Source organism: Leuresthes tenuis, unplaced genomic scaffold, assembly GCF_036924035.1.
Source record: "Leuresthes tenuis unplaced genomic scaffold, fLeuTen1.0.hap1 SCAF_10, whole genome shotgun sequence".
Lineage (NCBI taxonomy): Eukaryota > Metazoa > Chordata > Actinopteri > Atheriniformes > Atherinopsidae > Leuresthes > Leuresthes tenuis.
The window spans coordinates 16,246,858-16,269,128 of record NW_027325364.1 but is presented as its reverse complement, the minus strand read 5'-3'; the positions used below and the strand labels follow the sequence as shown (position 1 = coordinate 16,269,128).

The 22,271-nt window shown below is 40.3% G+C and overlaps 1 protein-coding gene across 2 annotated transcripts in view; it reads right to left on the bottom strand.

Annotated features, from left to right (window-relative positions):
- fhod3b (formin homology 2 domain containing 3b) overlaps positions 1 to 21,656 on the bottom strand; it is an 87,952-nt gene extending 66,296 nt beyond the window's left edge. For both annotated transcript variants that reach the window (XM_072394443.1, XM_072394444.1), the window contains exons 1-3: positions 21,153 to 21,656; positions 14,721 to 14,827; positions 8,942 to 9,006 (exon numbers count right to left, since the gene is read on the bottom strand). In XM_072394443.1, coding sequence (XP_072250544.1) covers positions 8,942 to 9,006; positions 14,721 to 14,827; positions 21,153 to 21,317 — 337 coding nt within the window. In that variant the 5' untranslated portion in view covers positions 21,318 to 21,656. The remainder of the gene's footprint in view (positions 1 to 8,941; positions 9,007 to 14,720; positions 14,828 to 21,152) is intronic.
- Between the last annotated feature and the right edge of the window lie 615 nt (positions 21,657 to 22,271).

Genomic DNA, 22,271 nt, shown 5'->3' with positions numbered 1-22,271 from the left:
TTGTGGGCTTCCCAGTAAGAAGGATATTATGTTTCATTAAAGGCTCTACAAAATAAATAAATCTTATCCCTCCTCTGGCCTGCACTCGAGCTTACATCAGCTCTAAAAATAACAGCAAAAGTTGACTACAGCTTGTGACTTGGCCTTGAACGAGTTTGAAAATGATAAAGAGAAACAGATACCTAACAGCACAGCTTATATTTATAGTGGATCACAATATGGTCTAAAATATCTAATCATTCCACAACTGCGGATCACGCTCCACTCTAAGTGGCTGCAATGGCGTGAACCAGAACACGAAGGGACAGCTTTTAAATCATTAACGCATCATCATAAATTGCCACATACTCTTTGCCTCTGCCAAATAACTCAAAGCAGCTATGCCTGAAGTTTCTGTTGGCCCGAAGCCAGTTACCACAACACAAGGTGAAACTTTGAAAGCTGCAGGTGCTCCAGAGAGAGAGCTCAGGGAAGAGTCAGGAAGAGATAAAAAGAAATTACAATGTTAATCTATTTTACACCAAGAAATATATGGCTACTGTTAACCAGGTAAAAAGGAAATATTAACTTGCAAGGCTACATCATCATAAGGGATGTATGAGATGCTGATAAGTTAGGAGGATGAGGCAAAACTGCTGCCACCGAGAACACGATCATGACAAACTGATGGAAAGAGCTTTGGTTGTGGGAAGGAACCGGTTCAGAAACAAGTGGCACTCAAATATTCTATCGCAGAGGTCATATTCAATGCAAACCAAAACAATAAATCTCCAGTTTTTATGCTTCAGCCTGGTGTCAAAAATCCTACTCTGTGGAAAAAAACCAACCAACTGTTGCATCCTCCAAACTCAGTCCTAAAAAGGTCATATCAGTCTTTGTTTTTCCATTTGATGGCAGCCTAAATACTAAATCAATCTCAGCACATGAATGTAACAAAAATCCAATAAATCCTTCTTCAAAGCAAAACAGTAATGTTAAATGATTCAAAGCTAGCCAGCTGTGGCAACACTACTTGATCCAAGGTGAGAGAAGAAATAACAACTCTGTTTCATCCAGGAGTGGATGAGTGACAGTTGCTGTAATGACAAACAGAAAACGTGAAGTGTTTTAGTTCTCTTACGTGTTTCTCATTTTCTCCTGATAGATGCAGAGAGGGAAAGAGACATTTCCTTACAAAGACACTGACATCAAAGCTGAGGGAAAGAAAAGGAGCCAGCATGACATGTGAGGGAGGATGTGAATGAATTCCATGGCACACTGGGATTTGGCTGAAGGCCAGTGGGGTACTGAGTAAAAGGTCGGGTCTTTTTTTTATGGCAAGACTGGCACTCAGATTCTTCTTTTCCATATAGTATGACCATAACCCCTAAACTCGAGTCTCAAATATGACAAAGATGATAAATTAAGCAACATCTGAAACTCTGCTAAAAGTTTGTAGATGATATGAAGTGGCGTATGTAGGCATACTGTACAAAGACTTGTTTTTTTAAAGCAAAAAAAAAAAAAAAAGGAGGTACTTTAAAAAGACCAGAGTTGCAGGTGAAAGGTTACAGTGACTGGCTGCCGAATTAAACCAATCATAGAATCAAATAATACTATCTTTGTGTGAATAAAACTGCAGATGTGGGTTTTAATTCCACACTTTTGGTCAGTTTGGTGGCAATAAAGCCAAGAATTCACTTCTTTCTCTTATATGATAAAAGCTACATATTTTGGAAGGTTCATTAGATTTAGAAAAAAAAAAATTTTTGAAGAGTGTCTGAATTGATTATGTACCCCAGTTGAAACCCAAAATGAGTTCAACTATATCTGATGGCCTTTACGTGTGTGTGTGTGAAATGAAATGCGTTTTCACTGCACTGCCTTCGTTCATTAATGACAGAGAGGGAAACAAGCCGTGCAGAGGAAACTCAAACTTCAGCTCTAAACCACCGCAAAAACCCCAAGGGAAGATAAATAAATCTGAGCAGACAACAAATAAATGTTGGTTTATGCAAAAACAAACTTCAATTCAGTCCAAATTTTCCTCCCTGCCAGGCAGTTAGCTGTTTATCATCTGTGGCTTCTGATGCTACACACCTGTCCACTTCAACAATGCCTGGTCCGACCTCAAAGCGGCGCAGACGCCTGAAGTGGTCTGGTCCACACGAAAGCCTCTTTTACAGCTCTCACACGTGGAGAGGAGCCTCTTTGAAAAGCTGTATTTGTTATTTTCTGACAGGAGTTTATCTAGTTGTCAGAGGCAAATTTGGAAGAATAAAAAGGGAATATAATTTACTGCCCTGAATGTCATGAGGCATCAGATGTTATCCACAGAGATGCAGTTTCTCTCCCTGGTGAAGCTGCACACGTTCAGCCTTCTACCTCAGTCCAGTAAACATGGAGAGTTAAAAAAAAAAAAAAAATCCCTTGTGGATGAAAACGTAGACCACTCTCTTCTTTCCTGGATGGGTGAGGAGTAGCGCAGTGGGGCCGTACAACTGGAAACAGATGGCTTCTTAAAACGTGCATGCCTTTGGATGAGTATGTGCGAGAGAATGTGGGCACATGAGTTTTCTTGTATGAATTAATGATAGAACCGCATGAAGCAAATCTAAAAACGAGCCAGCAATCAGGCCTAATCTCACAATAAAAATTCAAATATGCTTTAGCTGTAAGGTCACAGGAACAAAAGACAAAATGAACAGAGACTGCACAGCACTGGTGCACATAAATGACACATTAACCCAAGCTATGCCGTTATCTCACTGCATAGGGTTGTTCGGCTCATGGCCAAACAGAATATAAACAAAAGCAGAGTGTGCCAAAGTGTGAGCTGAGTGATACCATCAAACCTTCGAGCAATCTAGTTTTGCAATCAGCTGTGAGCAGCATGACCCAGTCCTCTCACTTTTCTTGTTTGCTGATTCAGATTTCTCTTCTTTGGCACAATGTTGTTTAGCTTGGCCTTCAGGGGTGACGCCAAGTCCATCATCCTATTTTGGAGTCTGTTTGAGGCAAGTCAAAGATGAGAGTCCAGGCCACTTGATCTTTCTGTGCGTCTCATGGGTGCCATGGGACATGAATGTTTTTAATTATTCTCCTCTTTGCTCGCATTCCCCAACACACAAATGTGAATGGATGTTTGATTTTATTGCCTTAATGTGACTCCATGTGGTGCGATCCTGAGGACTGAAAGATGCATTTTGTCAAAGTTGCAACATAGTTAAGAAATACCAAAAGATTTATTATTTTTACTTCAGTATTTTTTAACTCCTATACTGAACACACAAAACCTTGGGTGTAATTGAATCCCATGGCTTTTAAAAAGGACGGTTCAAGCAGTTTTCCTGTTTTATACTAGCCAGGTTAACTGCAGGAATTGTTTTTAAATGTGAGCAAACAAAAGTACAGGTGGCTTAGCACATATCTGGCAGACAGCTCGGAAAAGACAGGCAATGTGTTTGGGAGGACTGATAACCCACAGATGATCTTAATGCACTGACATCCTGTGCACCCACCTATCCACCCACATGCTATATAATGCACTCCCCAAACAAACATTAAAAAATGATCACGCTTAACAGTTAACATTTCCATGCAGCTCCATGCATGTTGTTAGCTGCCAGGAACTAATCTTCCTACAAAGTTTACCAAGGGATAATTTTAGAAAATTTACTGCTCATCGTCTCGCATTTTAACAACCACGGACTTTTCAGTTGTCAACCTGAAGATCAAAACTGCCAATTTGACAAAATTATAGCACGAAAGAAAAACAAGTCAACAGCGGTCACAATGAATCATGCCCTGAGCGCGGATTATACGAGGTTGTAAAAGACAAGGCAGATAATCCACTAAGAATGTGTCACCTCTGATTACAGTTGTCACTCTTCAGCTGGGATCAGTGTGTTGACAGATGAACCTGCTTTTAAAGAGGAATACCAACAAAATGTCAGCTTTCAAATGTCTGACTTTTTCTACTTTTAAGAATAATAAGCACAGTCTGAAAAACAAGAAGGTTTGTGCCACCCATAATAATTTGCGATGTTTGACGGATTTACAGCTGACTGCATACAAATTTATTTGCACAAATACAACTTTAACTCGAACAGTATTCTTTTCTGAAGATCAAGGGGCATTAGTGGATGCCAGCCAATACATTTTCCCACATCAAACATGTGTTTAGAATAGGTTTGTAAGATTAGGACCACTAAGAATATGTAACAATTGCTTTTTCTTAAAGCTCAACTCCCTTAGTTGTAATTAACTAAAGACTCATCTGTGTCCCTGCAAATTGTACAATTCAATGTTTTTTTTTTTTTAAAGAAAAAACCTCACAAGCTTTTAAAATTGCTGAGGATGTGGCCATCCACATCTCTGCTTAGCAATGATCAATTCTAATATATATATATATTTAATTCAGCCATTTTTGAGGTTTTATACCTGTATGCTTAATTAAGCCAAGTTAAAAATAAATTCTGTCATACATCTCTGAACCAGACAGCAATTAAGTGGAAGGAATTATAAAACGTTGTATGCACGTGGAGATATGTAATGATTTTCTTTCAACTTTCCAGGAGATGCCATCTCCAGGTGCCAGGGTAGCTCAGAACTACTAACTAGCCCAGTGCTCCTAGAGGTACTTTGGTTCCGGGGATTAACAGCACACACAGTGGAGCCAAGTCAGAAGTTGCCAAACTTAGCAAACTGTACAAGCTGACCCGAAGCTCACACAGCACGGAAGCCACAAGCACCAGGAGTCAGCCTGGTTCCCAGGGCTATCTAGCCCAGCACTCCTGAAGCTTGCCGCTTCCATGCATAGTAAACTTCTGGTCGCCACCCCTTACATCACAGTTGCAGCTCTTCGCTAGGCTTTGCTTCTGTGGTGTTCTCCACATACCAACTTCTCCTTAACTTCTTCTTGCTAACTTCTAATTTCAACTTTCCTCACAGCTGACTACTCCACACATGGCTGGTGCTCCTCCAGTTAGTCTATGCAGAACATACATAGACTGCCTGACCTGCCTATGCATGTTCTGCAGATTCAGAGCCGAAATCCTCAGCCATAGCACTGATGACTCATCATATACTTGTAAAACAAGTTTTTTAAATTTTTTTAAGGAGTGTGAGACCACACTTTGTAAAAATTAAATTAAATTCTGGAAAATGACATTCTGTGGCCCACACCACAGTCTGCCTCTGACCTTGTTGCTGTCTTTATCCTCATTACCACTGCATCTCTCTCAGAGAGAACCCTGCACACAAATCGAGAACCTACAGTACTTGCAGACAACGCTAAAAATCAGTGCAAGTCTGCTTTAATCAGGCCCTTGATACCACATCTAGTCCTTCGACAATGATTACAGCCGAACTATTTAAACAGGCTGTGGCCAAGCCTAACACGCAGAGTGGGACAAGTCATGTTGATTCATCAAATCTTAAGCTGTTGTGCTGGTTGTGCAAATATACACAAAGATTAAACTATTACAAACTATTTTTATCCAATGACAAAAACATAAATTTGAAGATAATTACCCTAGTTTTCCTTTTATGGACCAATCTCCATCTAGAGACAGCTTAGAACATGCATAATTATCTACCCAAACAGATTGAAACTGTCCAGACACAACAACACATACATTTCAGTGTTTTTTTTTAATCATCTGGAGGCGCTGATTTTGGTCTTTGAAAACAGGATACAGAAAGGCTCAGTGTGAAAGGCCCCTCTGGACAAAACTTCCCATCCCATGACGATCGTCACCCCTTCATCTCACAAGGTTCCAAACTCTGGACCATGCTACCTCAGCAAAAATATTTAAAAGGATGCATTGTTCTCTTACGATTAGAATGGATGCATCATTATTGTGCTTTTTCCTTTGCATCAAATTAGGTAAAACAGCAGGTAAAACTTTTCAGAACAGGTTAAAAAAAAATTATTATGTGTCATAATGCGGCTATGTAATCTAAGCTATGTTTGTTTTTCATAGACCTCTTTTCTATAGAGATATTGTTTTTCGTTTCTTCTTTTATTTTCGTCAAGGTGAATATTTTGGGTGACTGTTTTTCCTCAAGAAGTGGCTGAGTTAGAAGACGGTACTTCACTGGTGCTTCTGTAACAGATGCAACCGTGTGTAGCGCTCATTTTAAAAGAGTGGATTATATATTTTCGGCTTGCAGTCCAACAAAGTTTTTTTTTTTTTTCCCCAATATAGTAGTTGGTCTTTCATGTGTCTCCTGAGTTACCCTCCTTTTCCGCTCCGATATCGGTGGTATGCACCGTAAACTGTAGTTTTGCTGTGTGTGCTATAAATAACAGCGTAGCAATCGATCCTTAAGATTTAGGTTCTGTTGTATTTATTACTTGAGTAGTAAACAACCACCTCTATTTTTGTTATAATTTGATACATCATGGAAAACTTTTCAGCAAGATGTAAATTTTAGCCAATACTGCCAACTAACTAGTGCACAAGCTCACTTCCCTTGTGGTTCTCCTCACACTACAACCTAATTTCTCTCTGATGCATGATTTTTCTTCTCGTCTTTTCTTGGGCCATTTGATGCCCAAGAGGCTCATAATTACAAAGCTGTTATCAGTCATGTGCTTGTGCTTTTTAATTTTCAATTTCTTCAGCATCAAAACTCCCGTGTGGGTGCATTTCTCTCATCGCTAAACTTGTTTTAGCTTGGCTGCTGTCTCTTATGTCGAGTCGTGCTGACTGTTTTTTTTACTAAAGTATAAAAGACACTGTTTCAGTGACATTTCGTCTCTCTCAATGTTATAGAAGTGCATATATAAACATACATTTTTTAAATGGTTGCCGCTACGTGTTTCTGCACTTTAGGTCACTGAGGTGGTTAACCTGCAAGTTGTGTTTTAAGTATGCAGAAACGCAGAACTACTTTACTTTGTGTTAATATAAAGTCATTGTGGCAGAGGTGCATTTGTAAAAAGTAGTTCAGTAAACCATTAGCTCCTTGGGTGAGACATTTCCTTCCTCTGCTTTGCTGAACAGATTTCTGCCTCGCCCCTGCAGAGACATATGTTTGTGAGTGCTAATGACTATGATTAGGGAAGCCTGGATTAGGTCTCGCTGTGGTTCATGACACACGCACGCTGTAGTACAGGCACACACGTACACACACAGACAAACAAAAAAGCTGGGCCTGCTTTGTGTAAATCCGGAGAAAACCAAAAACCAGAAAACATACACAAAAAGATGTACTACTTAATTAAACATTGAAATACACGCAATGGGTTTTTCCGCAAAAGAGTGCTAAATAACACAGATTAAAGTAAACATAGTTGTAACCAACTCATTACTCATGTTCATGACGGGAGCGTCTGGGATAAACATCTTAACAACGTGGGTGTGCTAAGCTAGCACACAATCATAAGTGAGGATGCATTTTAAAGAGATTTTCAGAAAATCACTTCTGTACATTGTGGGCTGGCTCCTCATCAGTACTGTACATAAATGCGTCTTTTTCCCCCCACTTATTACATCTGTCATTATAGAGAAAATAATAACAATCATTCTTTTTGTCTTAATATAATGGAGGCTCAATCCCATACAGTGCAAGTGCACAGCCAAAAGAATATCACACCATTTGTCTTTGGGAGGATAACAAATTATCTTCAACATGGAGCAGGAAAATCACCGTGTAATTCTGTGCTTAGGGGGGGCTACAAGGTTAGCTTGCCAGTCAGATAAAATTAGGCTCAAGTGTCTGGACAAGTTACAGTAATGGTGACCACCTCGGCTAAAGGAAATAAATCAGCTCGCCACATGGGCAGTCATTGAGGGAGACTAGAGAGGGGCAACAGGTGGCTGTCAACTTAGAAAGAAAGAGGGTCATCATCCACTTAGTGAAGAGTGGCAAGTCTGTCTGTCACTCCCCAGGCTACGCTAAGCTAAGCCAGGCACCAGCAGGGGGACAGAATGAGGTAAAATCAGTTCAGAGGAGTTTTCAGCCAAATATTTACAAGTTCAGACACTTAAACATGTAACCTGTTACATTAGGTTCTGACAACATGTCTTCTTTGGTTATGAACTCATAGAGCATCTCCTAACAACACTATCAACAACAACATTGTTTAAATATGTTGCAAATTTGCTGTGTATTAGGGTTACTGCACCATTTTCTTAGAGTCAAAAAGCTATTAGAGATAATTCTCAGATCATTCTCTGATGTCGTTTAAATGAAAATAGTCTGTGTCTGGGGTAGAGAAAACAACCAAACTTAAAATCTGACAGTCTTCAGCTTAATAGCCTTTGCAGACCTTGGGTTATTTTTGCACTTGAAGCCTGCAGAGGAAGGAGCAAGAGTGTCTTTATGAGCGAATGTGTGCTCCTCCTCCTTCTGCTACTGTTACAGCCCAAATGCTTTGCTAACAAACTTTACTGGTTAATTCCTTGTTTTAAAGCTTTCATTTTCATTAAAAGAGCATTAAAACATGGTAGCACAAAAAATACCTACTTATCAGTTGCATACTTTCAGGTAGACGATGTCTCAGTACTTAAAACTAAATTTGTGCGCGACCTTTTGAATCACGTTGTGTATTTGTGTCTGCACGCATGCCATGCGCATGCATGTTTGCATATGTTTTCACTCAGCTCTTTGTGCTAGTTCCCTCACATTACCCAAAGACAGCAAGGGGCCCAATTAAATAAAGTGACAGAACACAGCAACTCTCTCTGCCTCATGCCAGTGTTTTGTTTTCTGAGTGTTGTTGAAATGCTGTTAATTGTCGCTCAAATTAAGAATCTTGGCCATGTCCCACTACTGCCACTGTGCGAGCTCAACAAGAAACCAAATGGGAGAAAAAAATTAAATAATAAAAATACCGGTGACAGCGGCAATTAAAGCTCACAACAATTTTAATGCAGACAAAAAGGCAAACTGACGCTCAAAGAGTGAAATGTAGCAAATGCACAGTTTTGAAGTGTAGTTTATCACTCACCAATGCAGGCGTGAACTCTGACTGAGAGCTGTGTTCGAAGAATAACGCTGTGTTTCCTGCCCCTCCTATGAAGAAAGAAGACAAAAGCAGAGAAAACGTGATGTGATGATACAAGTATCTGAGCCATCTTGATTATCTCAATCTGTAAGTGTAAAGTCTGCATAAACTTGTCCGTAGAAAGAGGTGTGGCAAAAATGCAGTTGTACAAAGTTAAAATAAAGAATATAAAAAAAGAAGTCATCAACTTATGGGAACAACAAAAAGATGTAGGTATGTGCTGACTTGATCAAATTAAACTAAATCTTCAGAAATAAGAAGAAAACTGAAGTTTGATCCAACTTATTTGCAGTTTGAAAAAAAAAAGAGCAGAAATGGTAAAAAGAAAAAGGATTGGAGCAATTTGGAGGTCAGCCCCCCCCCCCGAAATAATGGAGACATGCCAAGACCCTATCAACATCCTGTCAGCCACCTACAAAGACTGAATGACAATCGAAAACAAAGACCATGACAATGCACCCTGATTCCATTCAGTTGTGAAGAGCAACGTTTTCTATCATCTTAAAAAAAAAAGATCATTTGCCTTGTCAGAGGGCCCTACTCTGGTATAGTCTAGTTTGCATTAAAGTATTTTCCTTAGTTTTTTACTTCTATAGTAAGTGTTAAGTGATTCCAAGTTCTCTACTTTGTCTTTTATTTAGTTCCAAATACAGCTTACACAAAGTTCTGCATTTCAGGGCATTTAAATTCAGCACATTTCAATCCTTCATTTTGATTTTTTGCTGGTAAGGGGCCACCCTTTTGTTAGCATTTGGATCACAGATCGCACCCCATTATGTCCCAAATAGCTTAAGAAACATACAAACAAACTAACTAGACACAAATGTAGACAAGAGCACAGCAGGTAGAGTTGCAAAGTAAACCTCCTCCCTTCACTAATTCGGCTCGCTGACAAATAAGCTTTTATGCTGCCTGCACAAAGGTTGTGTGATTGTTCAGACCAGCAGAGCACCAGGCTGTCAGTGACCATCAGACAGAGCTGTGTCTGACATAAGAAAAAGCCCATCAGCATAAAAAGCAGCTCATACTGATGCCTTGTCACAAACGAGCTGCACTACAAGATAGACAAAGTGACATCTTTCCTACCCCTGATAGGTCACTTGGAGCATGTTCTGATGTTCAGAAAAAGCAGATTACATGGCAGGGGAAGCCTGCTTTTGCTCACTATTTTTCAAATATAATATCCAGCAACAAGCAGAGGCAGGGCAGGAGCAACATCTGCCAACGCGGACCTACCCTGGTGAGATGAGACGGCAAACAGGAACCTAATCCTCTGTGATGCTGTTGAGGTAAATGGGTAACCAGAGCCATTTTGTCACGAATGTCTGCTTTCTCTCTGCTTCGCTGCAACAGTATCCCTGTGCTTAACCAAGACCTGAGGCTACACAGGCCAACGTGCTCATTATCAAATTAAACAAACATGCACGGAATATACGTGAGGTTTATTCCCCCTCAACCCCCCCCCCAAATGAAAAATCAACAATCCCTGCTGTAGAGTCGCAGGACTGTCAAGGGTGTAGCCCAAAATTGCAGAAACAATCCTAACCATAAGTCATGTTGGCAAAAATTCCAAATTGCCAACATGTTGGTTTACAATTTCTAATGAACTCCTTCTACCCCCTTTTTTTCTTCTTTATGTTCCTCTGTATCAGAGTTTTCAGGTTCCTTCCTGTGGTGGTGATACCGTATAACAAACTCAAGCCCGAGTCACGTTAAACCTGAAAAGCATCATATTTCTGTGACAACTTTGCTGATAAAATTTGAATAACTTTAACAATTGCTTTCTACTCACGCGGTACTTGACCATTACCCAAAACCAACAGTCAAAATTAGATTGCTTTATCAAAGATTAAATGAAAACATATGCACATTTCATTCATTTCAAAGGAGAGGTGTAATCTAGCTTTTGGCAAGCATGAATCTGATATTCATCATCATCACTTTGGCCATCAATGCTACAGCTGGAGAATTTTAACGTACCTGACAATTATCAACACATTATTTTCCTTTTCTACTTGATTATCCCTCCCATGATTCTGCTCCATCACACAGCATCCTTATAAAGCTCTGTCTTGAAACTTCCACGAAGAGCAGCACAAACTGGACCGGTGGATGCCTGCCAGCTTGATCCAAGCGAGCATTACTGGCCCTGTTTATAAAATAACACAAAATGTGTACCCACAGAAAGTGAACACACATACTTGGACTACAGTAAAACCAGTACTTCCCCACAAAGACCAATTAATGCCAGACAAGAAGGCCCCGCAGAGGTCTGCTGACTCAGCACTTTCTGGACACTCCTGCATCAGTGTCCACGGAGGCACCTCCAGCACCCAAGTGAGCCAGGAGGGTTAAGCAGGCTATAACGGGGTTCATTTCCCTCAGAGGCGCAGCTTCACTAACCGCTGACCAGGTCTAACACTCACACGTACCCAGATGTTGCATTATTAAGACCCTCTAATAGCAAACACAGAGTGTACAACTGGAGTTTTATTTCCTTACATGACGTTTAACTCATGTTTGACATTTCCTCTGGTTCTTCTCACATGCACTTTTTCTCCTCAAATGAAAATCTTGTGTGCCTGTGAGTGTCTATGAAACAATGTCCAAGTGGTTCAGAAAAAAATGAAAATAATGAAAGCGGAGCCGTCTAAAGAGAGATGAAAGGATATGATGAGAAGCTCCAAATAGTTGAGGCCTACAGAGCACAAACAGTTGGATTTTAATATGCCTGCCCTTTAAATGGCTGTCAAACGCATCAAAAAGCACTCAATAAAACCAGGAAGAGCCTTTTCAGCATAAAATTGTTGGCCTTCTCATGTAAATTATATGTACCAGTGAAATGCTAAAAGGTAAAAAAGCTAAAAAGAGAAATTCACATGCTGAATCAATTATCCAGTCAGTAACAAAAACTTATCTTTGAAAGAGAAACAAGGGAATAGAGTACGTCTTCGAGGAGTTAGAACTAAAGTAATATTCTGCACATCAAAGTCACAAATTCAACATTTTTCCAACATCACACCCATGCAGGTTCCTCCCAAATGCTACAACAGGCTCCTCACTCGATGCAATCTACAATAAACATCTATAAGCACATGTAAAGCCATTTAATTTGAAGACTGACACCAAAACCCCCGCCTTGAATCAAGGCTTCACATGCAGGAAATTGTGTGGTATATGATTCAATTCATCACAGCTACAAACCTCAATGACAAGCCGACTACCTAAAAACAGATATGTCTGAGCACATGTCTGAGCAATATGGTCAGTTAATAAGCTGAAGTGAGGCTGTAGCAGTGATGGGGCAGGGGATTTAAGAGTTACAATCTCCTACAGCCGAGCTTCATAACATGGTGTGGAAGTGATTATGGCCCTTAAGCTCCTGTGACATGGATATCTCCTGGCTGTGCAGCGCTCTGTCAGAGGATCATACTTTAATCTGATTGTAAAGACACTAGGTATGACACAGGCGCCTCAGGAATGTAACCTGTCATTTACATCAGTTACAAATGGATTCAGTTGCCGATGATCAGGAGGGTTAAGGAATTTATCATCATTCGGTTTCAATACATTGATGTCTGTGTTTAAAGAAGAAAAAAAAAAACTACCAACTAAAGTTAGGGCATTGAGATCAACTAAGACTATTAAAATAAAATAATGAACAATCAAATCAGTTATTTTCTGAAGGTTAAACGTTTCGGAGTTCTGAGTGTCGTTCTGACAGATCGTTTAAAAGTAAAAGGAGAGAGAATAAAAACTATTTTAAAAAAAAGAAATTGAATGGAAAAGTTAAGGTGAAATACCTCAGACTTTTTATTAGCTCAGTAATCATCAAATCAACAACACTGAGCAGTAGGGGATATAATCCTGGGTACATCAGCACCATAAAAAGCCAGCAAGCTGAACTACCCTATTTTTGACTAAATAATTGGCTAACCACCTTCACCCCCAGCCTCCTCAGACAACACTGTGTGGGTTTAATGACACACATCCCGACCAGCCTGTGCCAGCTGGCACGACACAATCCCTGGCAGGCTCGGCCTTTGACGAGAGAAGAAGTGGACCACTTTAACCTCACAGCTCTCAATAACCTCCATAAGCTCCTAACAATTTCTGCTGGAACTGGGAAAGGACGGCACTCTCAACGTCCAATAGAAACACCAACCCAGAGAGCAGCTTATGAATTCCAAGTTAGACAAATAAATCCATACATGTTTGCGGTCCAGCTGACCAGGAATTCTCATGCCAACATTTGGTTTGTGATCATCTAAAGTGGGCAGCACATATATCAACATTCTCCAGAGTACATGAGAATACATGTGGAGTCAATAAAGCAAAAGGCCAAAGAGAGTGTATGAAATAGAAATTAGATAAATACAATTTAAACCTTTATTTCTTCTTCTATGTCCAGGAGTAATGTCAACACAAAGTATCATCTAGCTGCATGTTACACAGTGATATTTCAACTCAACTTTAGGTTTGGAGCTTACAATAAGCAAGATTTACAATTGTAGTTACCTCAGCAGTCTAATGAGAACACCAAAGTGACATTCAGTGGAGATCAGGGTGATTACTCATGAGACCTGCCTACAACCCAACTGGTTTATATTACATCATTACTGCCGCTTTACAAGGGAGGCCAGGTTCTGGGACATGAGCAGATGAATGACATGGAGACAGTTAGACATGTGGCCCGTTACACATATTGCAATTAAACTGATGACAAAAACTTATCAGACTCTTAATATTCCACCATGTCAACATGACAAGACGTGTCTTCAAATATATAATAATTCAGAAATAGCATGTAGTGACTGACAGATGAAATGGTCTTTCCTGGTGTGATGATAATGGGGATAACAGCATTGATATTCAACTCAAATGTGTTTTTCCTTTAATAACTCAAAGCAATGAAAGACCCCTGAAACCCAGAGACCCTCAGGAGGGAATAAAGCCTGTCCACTCACATTTTCAGCAGATCCACCCCCTCCCGAGAGTGGGAAGCAGAGCTCATTCAGCTAAGGCCTGGAAAAGGGATTACTCGACTAATTCGTCCTGAATCCAAATAGGTATCATTACGATTTCAATCGCTGTAATAGGATCAAATTAGGCAAAGGAATATAACATGCAGGATATTAATATGTATCCCCGTAGCCAACTGTATCAGTTCCGTCTTATCTTGCCTACATTTTTATGCCTCTCTCAAAAAAAAACGTCATCATATTGTAGTGATTATGTCTGACTGCAAAAGTGGAGAAGTATTACGAGTGGTTTTTTAAAGCCAAATTCTTGTAATCAAAAACTTTCAAGTCACTTTCTCTTAAAGAATTATTTTTCATAAATTTCTCATGGTCGACAGCTAATTTGACCACAGCAGCAGCAGGAACAATTTATTCCTGGACAATCAGAGCCTGGCAAGTAAAGTACATTACTGCATCCACCTGCTAAGCAGTGCCAGTCCTGCTTGCAATTTTCAGTCCGCCTGGCACCACTCCGAGCTGCATTTTTTAATTTTATTTTTATTTTTTAAGTGCAAGGAGTATATGAGCAACTTTTTAAAGCGGCATCCAAGTTTATTTCAGTGTTTCACTTCAGTGCAGAAACGGAGAATGTTTTTCATTTCAGAGCGCTGTGTACAGGCCGTTTTTTTGGCTTTTGAAGTTTGGCGATTGCAGGGGAAGATTTAAGACAGAGACAGACACAGAGGTGATTGTTATCTTACCCTCCATCCTCCTGAAATCCTTCCAGTTCATCTCGCTGCTCTGCCAGGGTAGACTCCAAATCCAAGTAGCTTCCATTGTGGGACAGCTGGAGGGCGCAGTCATCGGGCTAAACAGGAAGATAACAGAGGTGATGGAAAATTGTTTGTTGTAGCCAGATATGATAGGACTAAATATTCTCATTCCTTATACAACTACTAAGAACAATACATGTATGGTTTGGGTTGATGGGATACCAACATATATAACACAAAACATACTTTTGTCATTCATTTTATTGCCCAAATGTGTGGCGTCTAGTCTGCAGAGTACCATAGAAGTTATTTATTTTCTTCTTTCATTTGTTTGTTTAACCTTGCCTCCAAGTGCTCTAGAAAGCCCAGCTGAGCATGGCTGGAGAGAAGTCCTACAGATTTGGACTTGTTGGCAGTCTGGTGCCTCTTATCTCTCTGCTCTCCCCGTCTGATAAACTATCATCACACTGGATGATTTTGCAGAGGAGGTATGATTTGTCTGGTCTTGAATGCTTGTCATCGCCTGACTCTGCTCAAAGAGATGAAGAATGGGAGCATCTGTTCACTTGTCTGGTTGACCTCCAAATTGGAGATATTAACCTATTTATATTCAGGGTCTGTCAGCTCCACAGGACGGCGGCACCAACAGAGAAACAGAAGACAGGAAAACAAATACCATTAAAAGGAGGGAAAACATGACTTCAGAGGAGAGATTGGCACTGCTGTGCTCGACCAACAGTCAGGGTGTCTAAAGCAACAAACTAGAAGAGTATATCTTTTCTTGTCAGCCCTCACTGAAGCCTTGCAAGGTAGCATAGATTATGACATGCTAACTGCTGCTTGCACATCCCCACATAGTGTAGGCAGCCAACATGATCTTAACTCTTAATGAGCAACATGTGTAAACATATGTAGCATGTAAAACCAAGTGTTTTTTTTAAATAAGAGCCGTTACTGCCAGGAGTGATGCACTTCCACACAACAATAACTTAATTAAATGTGAAGGGAAAAAGAAAAGAAAAAAAAAAAAAAAACGCTGGGAAAGACATTATGGCTTTGATGTGTTCAGCCACTCTGTTTGTATTTCTGCACTCCACAGCACTCAAGGACTGTGTCATATTTGGGAACTGAAACAAAACATGTGGTTGGTTAGGATAACTCACTCTTACCCACCAAAATCGCTCCCCGACTGAGCCATCTCGTTGTCTTTCTGTGCATTGTTAACCAAAAGATTAATCGGCGATTAAAAAAAATAAATAAATAAATAAAGAGCAGAGATGGGGGCAAAGCAGGGAACAGCTGAGGAAGTCATAGGTTTAAAAGATAAGTTCTATTTACATTGTAGTTGATGTTCATTCAGTAAGGCAGGAGCAGACAGAAAAAGAAAGATAAAGAGACAGAGGGAGACAGGTAGAACAGAAAAATGGAAAACAACATCTTTACTGTTCTCAGCCGGGGGAAGGAAGCAAGCGATTCTCCAGATTACACGACTGATTCTTACAGGAAATCCAAGCATATGGGCCTGGGTTAAGCCTACTGTTTTTATGCCAATGGACTACCCAGGCTTTAGATAGCACAAATAAAAATGGTGTGAATCAGGTACATTTCTACCTGTTGGGATGAAACGAATAATAAAATAATAAAAACCTTCGTAGCGTGATCACAGGGTGGTGGTATGAGTCTCATGGCAAGTGGCTGTAATTCAATAGAAGTAATTGTCCTAAAAGAGGAGGAAAATTCAACAATGGCTCCGGTGGACATCCATAAGTAGAAAATGGAGAGTTCTTTGTCAGGAGTTACTTTCATCTCTGAGAAAGTCAGGGAAATTCTATCATATCTGGGAAGATGCAGGTCATTCACATGAGATTACTGTTAGCTGGCTCAGATGAGAAACATCTGGTGAATCATGTCAGTTCAGTTTGCAAGGTCAGACACAATTCACAAAGTTGTTTCCGTTCCCCTTAATGCGCATCAGGTCTTCTGTGAATGGCACAAAAAAAAAAAGTGTATAAACTTTTTGTGCATTTTTGGAAGTTTTTCCAATTTTTAACCTCATTGCTTCTAAATACAAAGCAAAATGGCAACTGAATCCCAAATGCTAGTATACTTACAATGAAGCAACCCGGGACCAAACTGAACTTCCAATAAAGTGGATTGAATCTTTGGTGTTAATCACATTTTTGATGTATTGCAACTGCTGACATTTTGTCAATTTAAGGCTTTTTAAAACAAAAAGAAACCAATATTTTGGAAATGTAAACTCTGACATGATCCCTATGTATACGCACAAGTGTTTTCCCCAAAATGTGCCCATGGAAATGACGTCTGCTCTGGTGTGGAAGGCTCATGAGTTGCATTTCCCTTCCGCCCCTTGTGAATGGCAGTACTTTACAGGGCACTGTTATGAGACGTATTGAAGGGCATGAACAAATTACTTATAACCATTTCAGTTGGGGAACTTGTTGGTATTCAAGTAAAAAAATGGTTAAATCTGACAGACGACTTAAATTCAGCTTTCAACTTTCAACTCTTTGTACATCCAACGGATCGTTACACTTTAATTACTGAAACTCTTGGATTAGAAAAAGGATAAGAATGTTTGCTTCATCCAGCTACTTACTCTGTATCACAACCTTAAAGAGACCAAACATTGGGCTGAAACTGCCACTGTAACCAGTAATTAGCCAACTGTGGAACTATGAAATGCATTGCGCCGCACAAGGTTTTGACTTGCTGTCAAAGACAAACAGAGGCAGCAAAGTCGAAGCTAATTATGCAAGTTTGCCATCCAGCGACTCTTCCACATACCCAGACATTCATCCTCTAACCTGTGTCTCTTTAGGTGCTCATTACGTCAACCTGGATTACCAATTACAGGTATTGCAATGTAAAACCAGGTCATGATGATGTAATTCATCCCCATCCCTTAATCCAGGAATGGGAGGGAGAACTGTTAACAGATTATCAGAAGTAGAGACTTCTCTATCCATCTTCTACCCAGGACTTGAACCCACAGTGGCTCTGTCCAAAGAAGCAACCACAAGCGCTCTGCTCACACACTGAGGTCTGGCCTTTCCCTCCAACAACCATACTGTGGTCCACTGACCAGCGACACAGTGGAGGCAAAAATGCCTAAAAATAAACACCATGCAATTTTCAATTTAAAGCTGCCATCTCATTTCAAGTTTCTCTGCGTTCAATGGGGGAAGGACATCTGGAATTTACACATTTCAAACTCATAATAAACCAATAAACTGCGTTACCCACCTCACATACTTGCATTTACAAACTTCAGTGGACTCAAAATAAATTTAAAAAAAAGAAATAAAGAAGAATTACAATCGCCTACTTTTAAAGCTACTTGATGAAGCCATTTGTGGTCTACCAGTGAAGGTATGTGACATTAAAGCGCACACCTGATGCATGAAGGAGAAGCCACGACGGTAATCTTAGGTTCCTGTCAGGTATGCAGAGGATCCGTTCTTTTGAAAGGAACTCTTTTCAGAGACAACCCTTTAAAATACAGAGTGCAGCAAAACCTCAACTCTGCATGACAATGTCTAGAGGAATTCAAAAGGAGGAACCTGTATTTTACAGCGCACAAAAAAATACAACAAAAAAAACAACACACACCCTTCTCATTACGGGAAAAGCGGAAGGAAAAAAAAAAAAAGTCCCAGAAATTGAAATTTGTCAGAGTCCTACAATGATGGAGTACAAGTTATATTACAATAAACAGCTCTATTTATGTGTTGAAAAGCAGCAGATTTGGAATAGTATGCATGTATTGGCATCTTAAAAGGACAAAAATAATGAAATCAGAAAGCCGAGTCAGGCAGTCATCACAGTATGTGCACTTACAGAAGTGCCAGGATGCCTTAGATACACATCATTGGAAAGCATTATGGTGTTAAAAAAAATTTATAAATCACATGTTCTTGAAAAGTAGCTTTTCCAACCGGGCAACTGCCATAACAAAAACATCACACCCTGCACAATGGCTTTGAAGCTTCATAATTGCTTCACCAAAGCAGAGTGAACTACAACACAGAGAGAGCTCAAAGAAAACAACTTTGCAAAGGCAATGTCATACAGAGCTGGTCTTACTCGAGTCATGATTAGTTTTAAAATATTTGTGGAAAAAAAATAAAATATTGGGATCTATAAATATGCTAATCTGACCTCATCTACATCCCCGCCCACCAGCAGATAACTCTGGTCTGCTCCAGCTCTGCTACACTTTGCAATGGCCAATTCAAATGTCCTCTTTATGTAAATAGAAGTATCCAAATGGTCACTTTGTCATTTTTGAAAATCGCTTTCGACAATATAATAAATGACCGGCTCACTGGTTCAGAAGGCTCCCAGTTTGCTCTGCCACCAGAGGGCGGAAGCAAGTAAACTCCCAACTGGGAGCCTCAGACTGAGCGAACCAGGTGGCTTCTCACCTACCCTTGTTTCTATCGTTTTCCCCTCACCAAGCTCGTATTAAGTTCTCATTCAATAAGTTCCTAAGGTTACATGCAAATTAGGAAAGCTCCGCCCAACAAGTATTCAGAATTGGTTCGTCCTATATTTTACTGACCTCAGCTTCCTGAGACTCTGTGGGTGTGCTCTGCAGATTCAAAGCAGAAATCCGCAGGTATGCAAAAATGGCTGATTTTGTTCATGACACATTTTGTAATACAATAAAATATCTTTATAGACATGTCAAAGCTTGAATTTTATCAGAGGGAGACTAAACCTTTGATGGTGTGCACAAGAGAACTCCTTGCTCATGTGATGACAGTATCACCATCCATTGGACTGTTTTTGTTTATAATGATTTAGAATAATTTGTTACAGATAATAATTACTACCCATGTGACCAAATACCAAAGTCATTGCACAGCTTACCTCTTGCTCTCCCTGTTAAGTTTGCAGATTTGCCTGCAGCTAAACTGAGACCAGCTGACTGTAAAAAATATATATATATCATTTATTTTCTGCATCCTGCTAGCTTCCCTCTCCTCTCTTGTACAATGGAAAGTGTCCCCATCCCACCCTGCTGGTCAGAATGAGTGAGCAGCAGAATGAGAGGCAGAGGCTTGTGGTGATCCACAACATCCTGACGCCTCCTTGACTTAACTTACAAGCTCTACACCAACGAGATGGAGGAGCACTGATCTGACAGAATTAAGAAAAATAGTAATTAAATTTCAATTTACGTGACTCCCAAACTAAGATGAATGCTCAATAAGAATACTTAACCTAAGATGTAATGTCCTGTGTTTTGTTGAAATTTAAAAGGTCAGTAAATGTGGTTTTAAAAAAATAAAAAGTGTTTGAATGCATGTGGCCTAAGGAGAAGGCAAAAACAGGCATTTCTCAAGACAGACAATCAAGAGCCCTACAAAAGACAGAAGAAAACGAGCCTCTGGTTTATGCTAATTCTCATCGACTTTCTTTGGGAAAACTCTAACAGGGCAATTATGCAATTCCAAAGAGGAACATTCAGTCAATTTGAGTTTATTGCAACTGGCAAAAAAAAAAAAAAAAAGTTGTGGGTCCTGGGAAGTCCAACTCTTGCAACCAAAATAATGTGTTTAAATTAGCCTCCTCAGACGGTTATCAATGAATGAAACACAGATGTGATGAAGCTGATCAAACAATGTCTGGCTATGGCAAAAATGCATTCATTTGAATGAAAACAAATTCATGCCACAAGAAGTCCCACAAGACGATGAAAACAAACAATGTCCACGATGTGTTGGGATCAGAATGCTGCAAATGCCAAACTGCAGATCTCATCAATCCCTGAGGGAAATTACCTTGACTCTCGACTGCCAAACTGAGCCTTTGACCCCCGCCTACTATAACTGGCACCATGTAGTGACAATGGCAGAAGTGGTTTCCTACATGGAATTCAAGCCTGTCGATTCACGAAAATACATTGTCGAGTTAAGTCAAACAATCGTAATGAATACTTAGATTTTCCTGTCCTGCTAATTGGTTTCAGTCTCCTCACAAAAAGTAATTGGGATGGAACATTTAGATTTATTTTCAAACAGTCTGAGAACAACAGAGAACAAGAAGGTTAGACTAAAGTGAAAGCAGTTTGAATTATAATAAATATTCAATCAGGCTGGATGTTGCATTGGATGTAGACATTAACTTTTGCCTCCTCCCACTCGACAAAACAAGGGATCCTCAAATATCATACACTTAAAATATCGATGGCAACTGCAGGCTGACGCTCAATCAGCATTTGCAAGCTGCTTCAATTCACTTGTTCATTGGTCCATCAGCTTTGTTTGGTAGCCTAGTAACCCCATCAACACATGAAAGCTAATCATTAATTTAAGTGAGGACTTTCAACTAGGCCCACACAAATAAATATGAACAACAGCCCGATCGAGACATGAAAAGGTTGCTGCGTACCTTCTGCGGGGCTTTCAGCAGCCGGTGGACTCCAGCAATCTGATTGATCAGGGGAATATCTTCCCTGAAAGTGTACAGAGGTGGTCTGGTAGGCTCAGGGAAATTGGTGCTGTTGAATGGATCAGTGTCATCTAAGAACTGCACCCTGCATATAAACGTAGCCATGATGTATCCATGCAAGGCGATTTTAGATCATCAAAATAGTGGATGCGACGCTGAAGCCTCTGACAGACGCGCAGCCTCCCCCCTCCTCCTCCGGGGTTGCAAACTACCGGCAGGTCCTCTGCAGTAGCAAAATCCCGCACCCTGTTATCCTTGGACCTTCCCCATTAGTTTCACGCGGCGCGGATGGGGGCTAAACGGCAATCCAAAAGTGGAGATCCAGGGTAACTCGCAGAGAGACAGCTGGTCAGAGAGAGGCGGAAACGAGCGGCGCGGCAGTATCAGAGGGCATTGCGGGCGGCTGAGGTGCTGAGGCAGACTGCGGACGGGACTGCTACACTTAGCGCCTGGTCTGTGTGAGGGATGGTAAACGGCTCCCTGCTCAAACTCTGCCAGGAGATTCAGCAGTCAAAGCACAGCCGGCCTGGCAGCAGCTCATATTACAGACGAAATTGCAGCCTCTGGTGGAGAAAATGAAAAGCAGCCTACACAAAACGGCCTGAGCTGAGGTAGATGGAAAGAGAAGACTGCTGATGGAATTGCGTTTTATATTATCCATTACTATATGAGTGGTTTGGAAACAGTGAGAAAAACAATGACAAATGCAAACGTGATCAAATTGACTGATCTTTTTCGCGGTACTTGTATTTTGCACTATGAACTGTAACCCAGTACTAAACATGACATTTCATTCACACTGAACGCCTAAAATCCTAATTTGTAAAGTAAAAAGATAATAAAATAGTCAGATAAAGGAAGTGAAAAGTAGAATAGCTGATGATGATGGCCAGAGATGCAGAAGAAGAAGATTTTGATGGACTACTATATGAAATCATACCACAGCTGTGAAGATTTTGTCCGGAGACACAGGCTCAACAAATATATTGTTTATAAGATACTATGACACACCAATATGTAGTTGAAAGCAGTTTTTGTCACAATCAGTGTGGGAAAAGA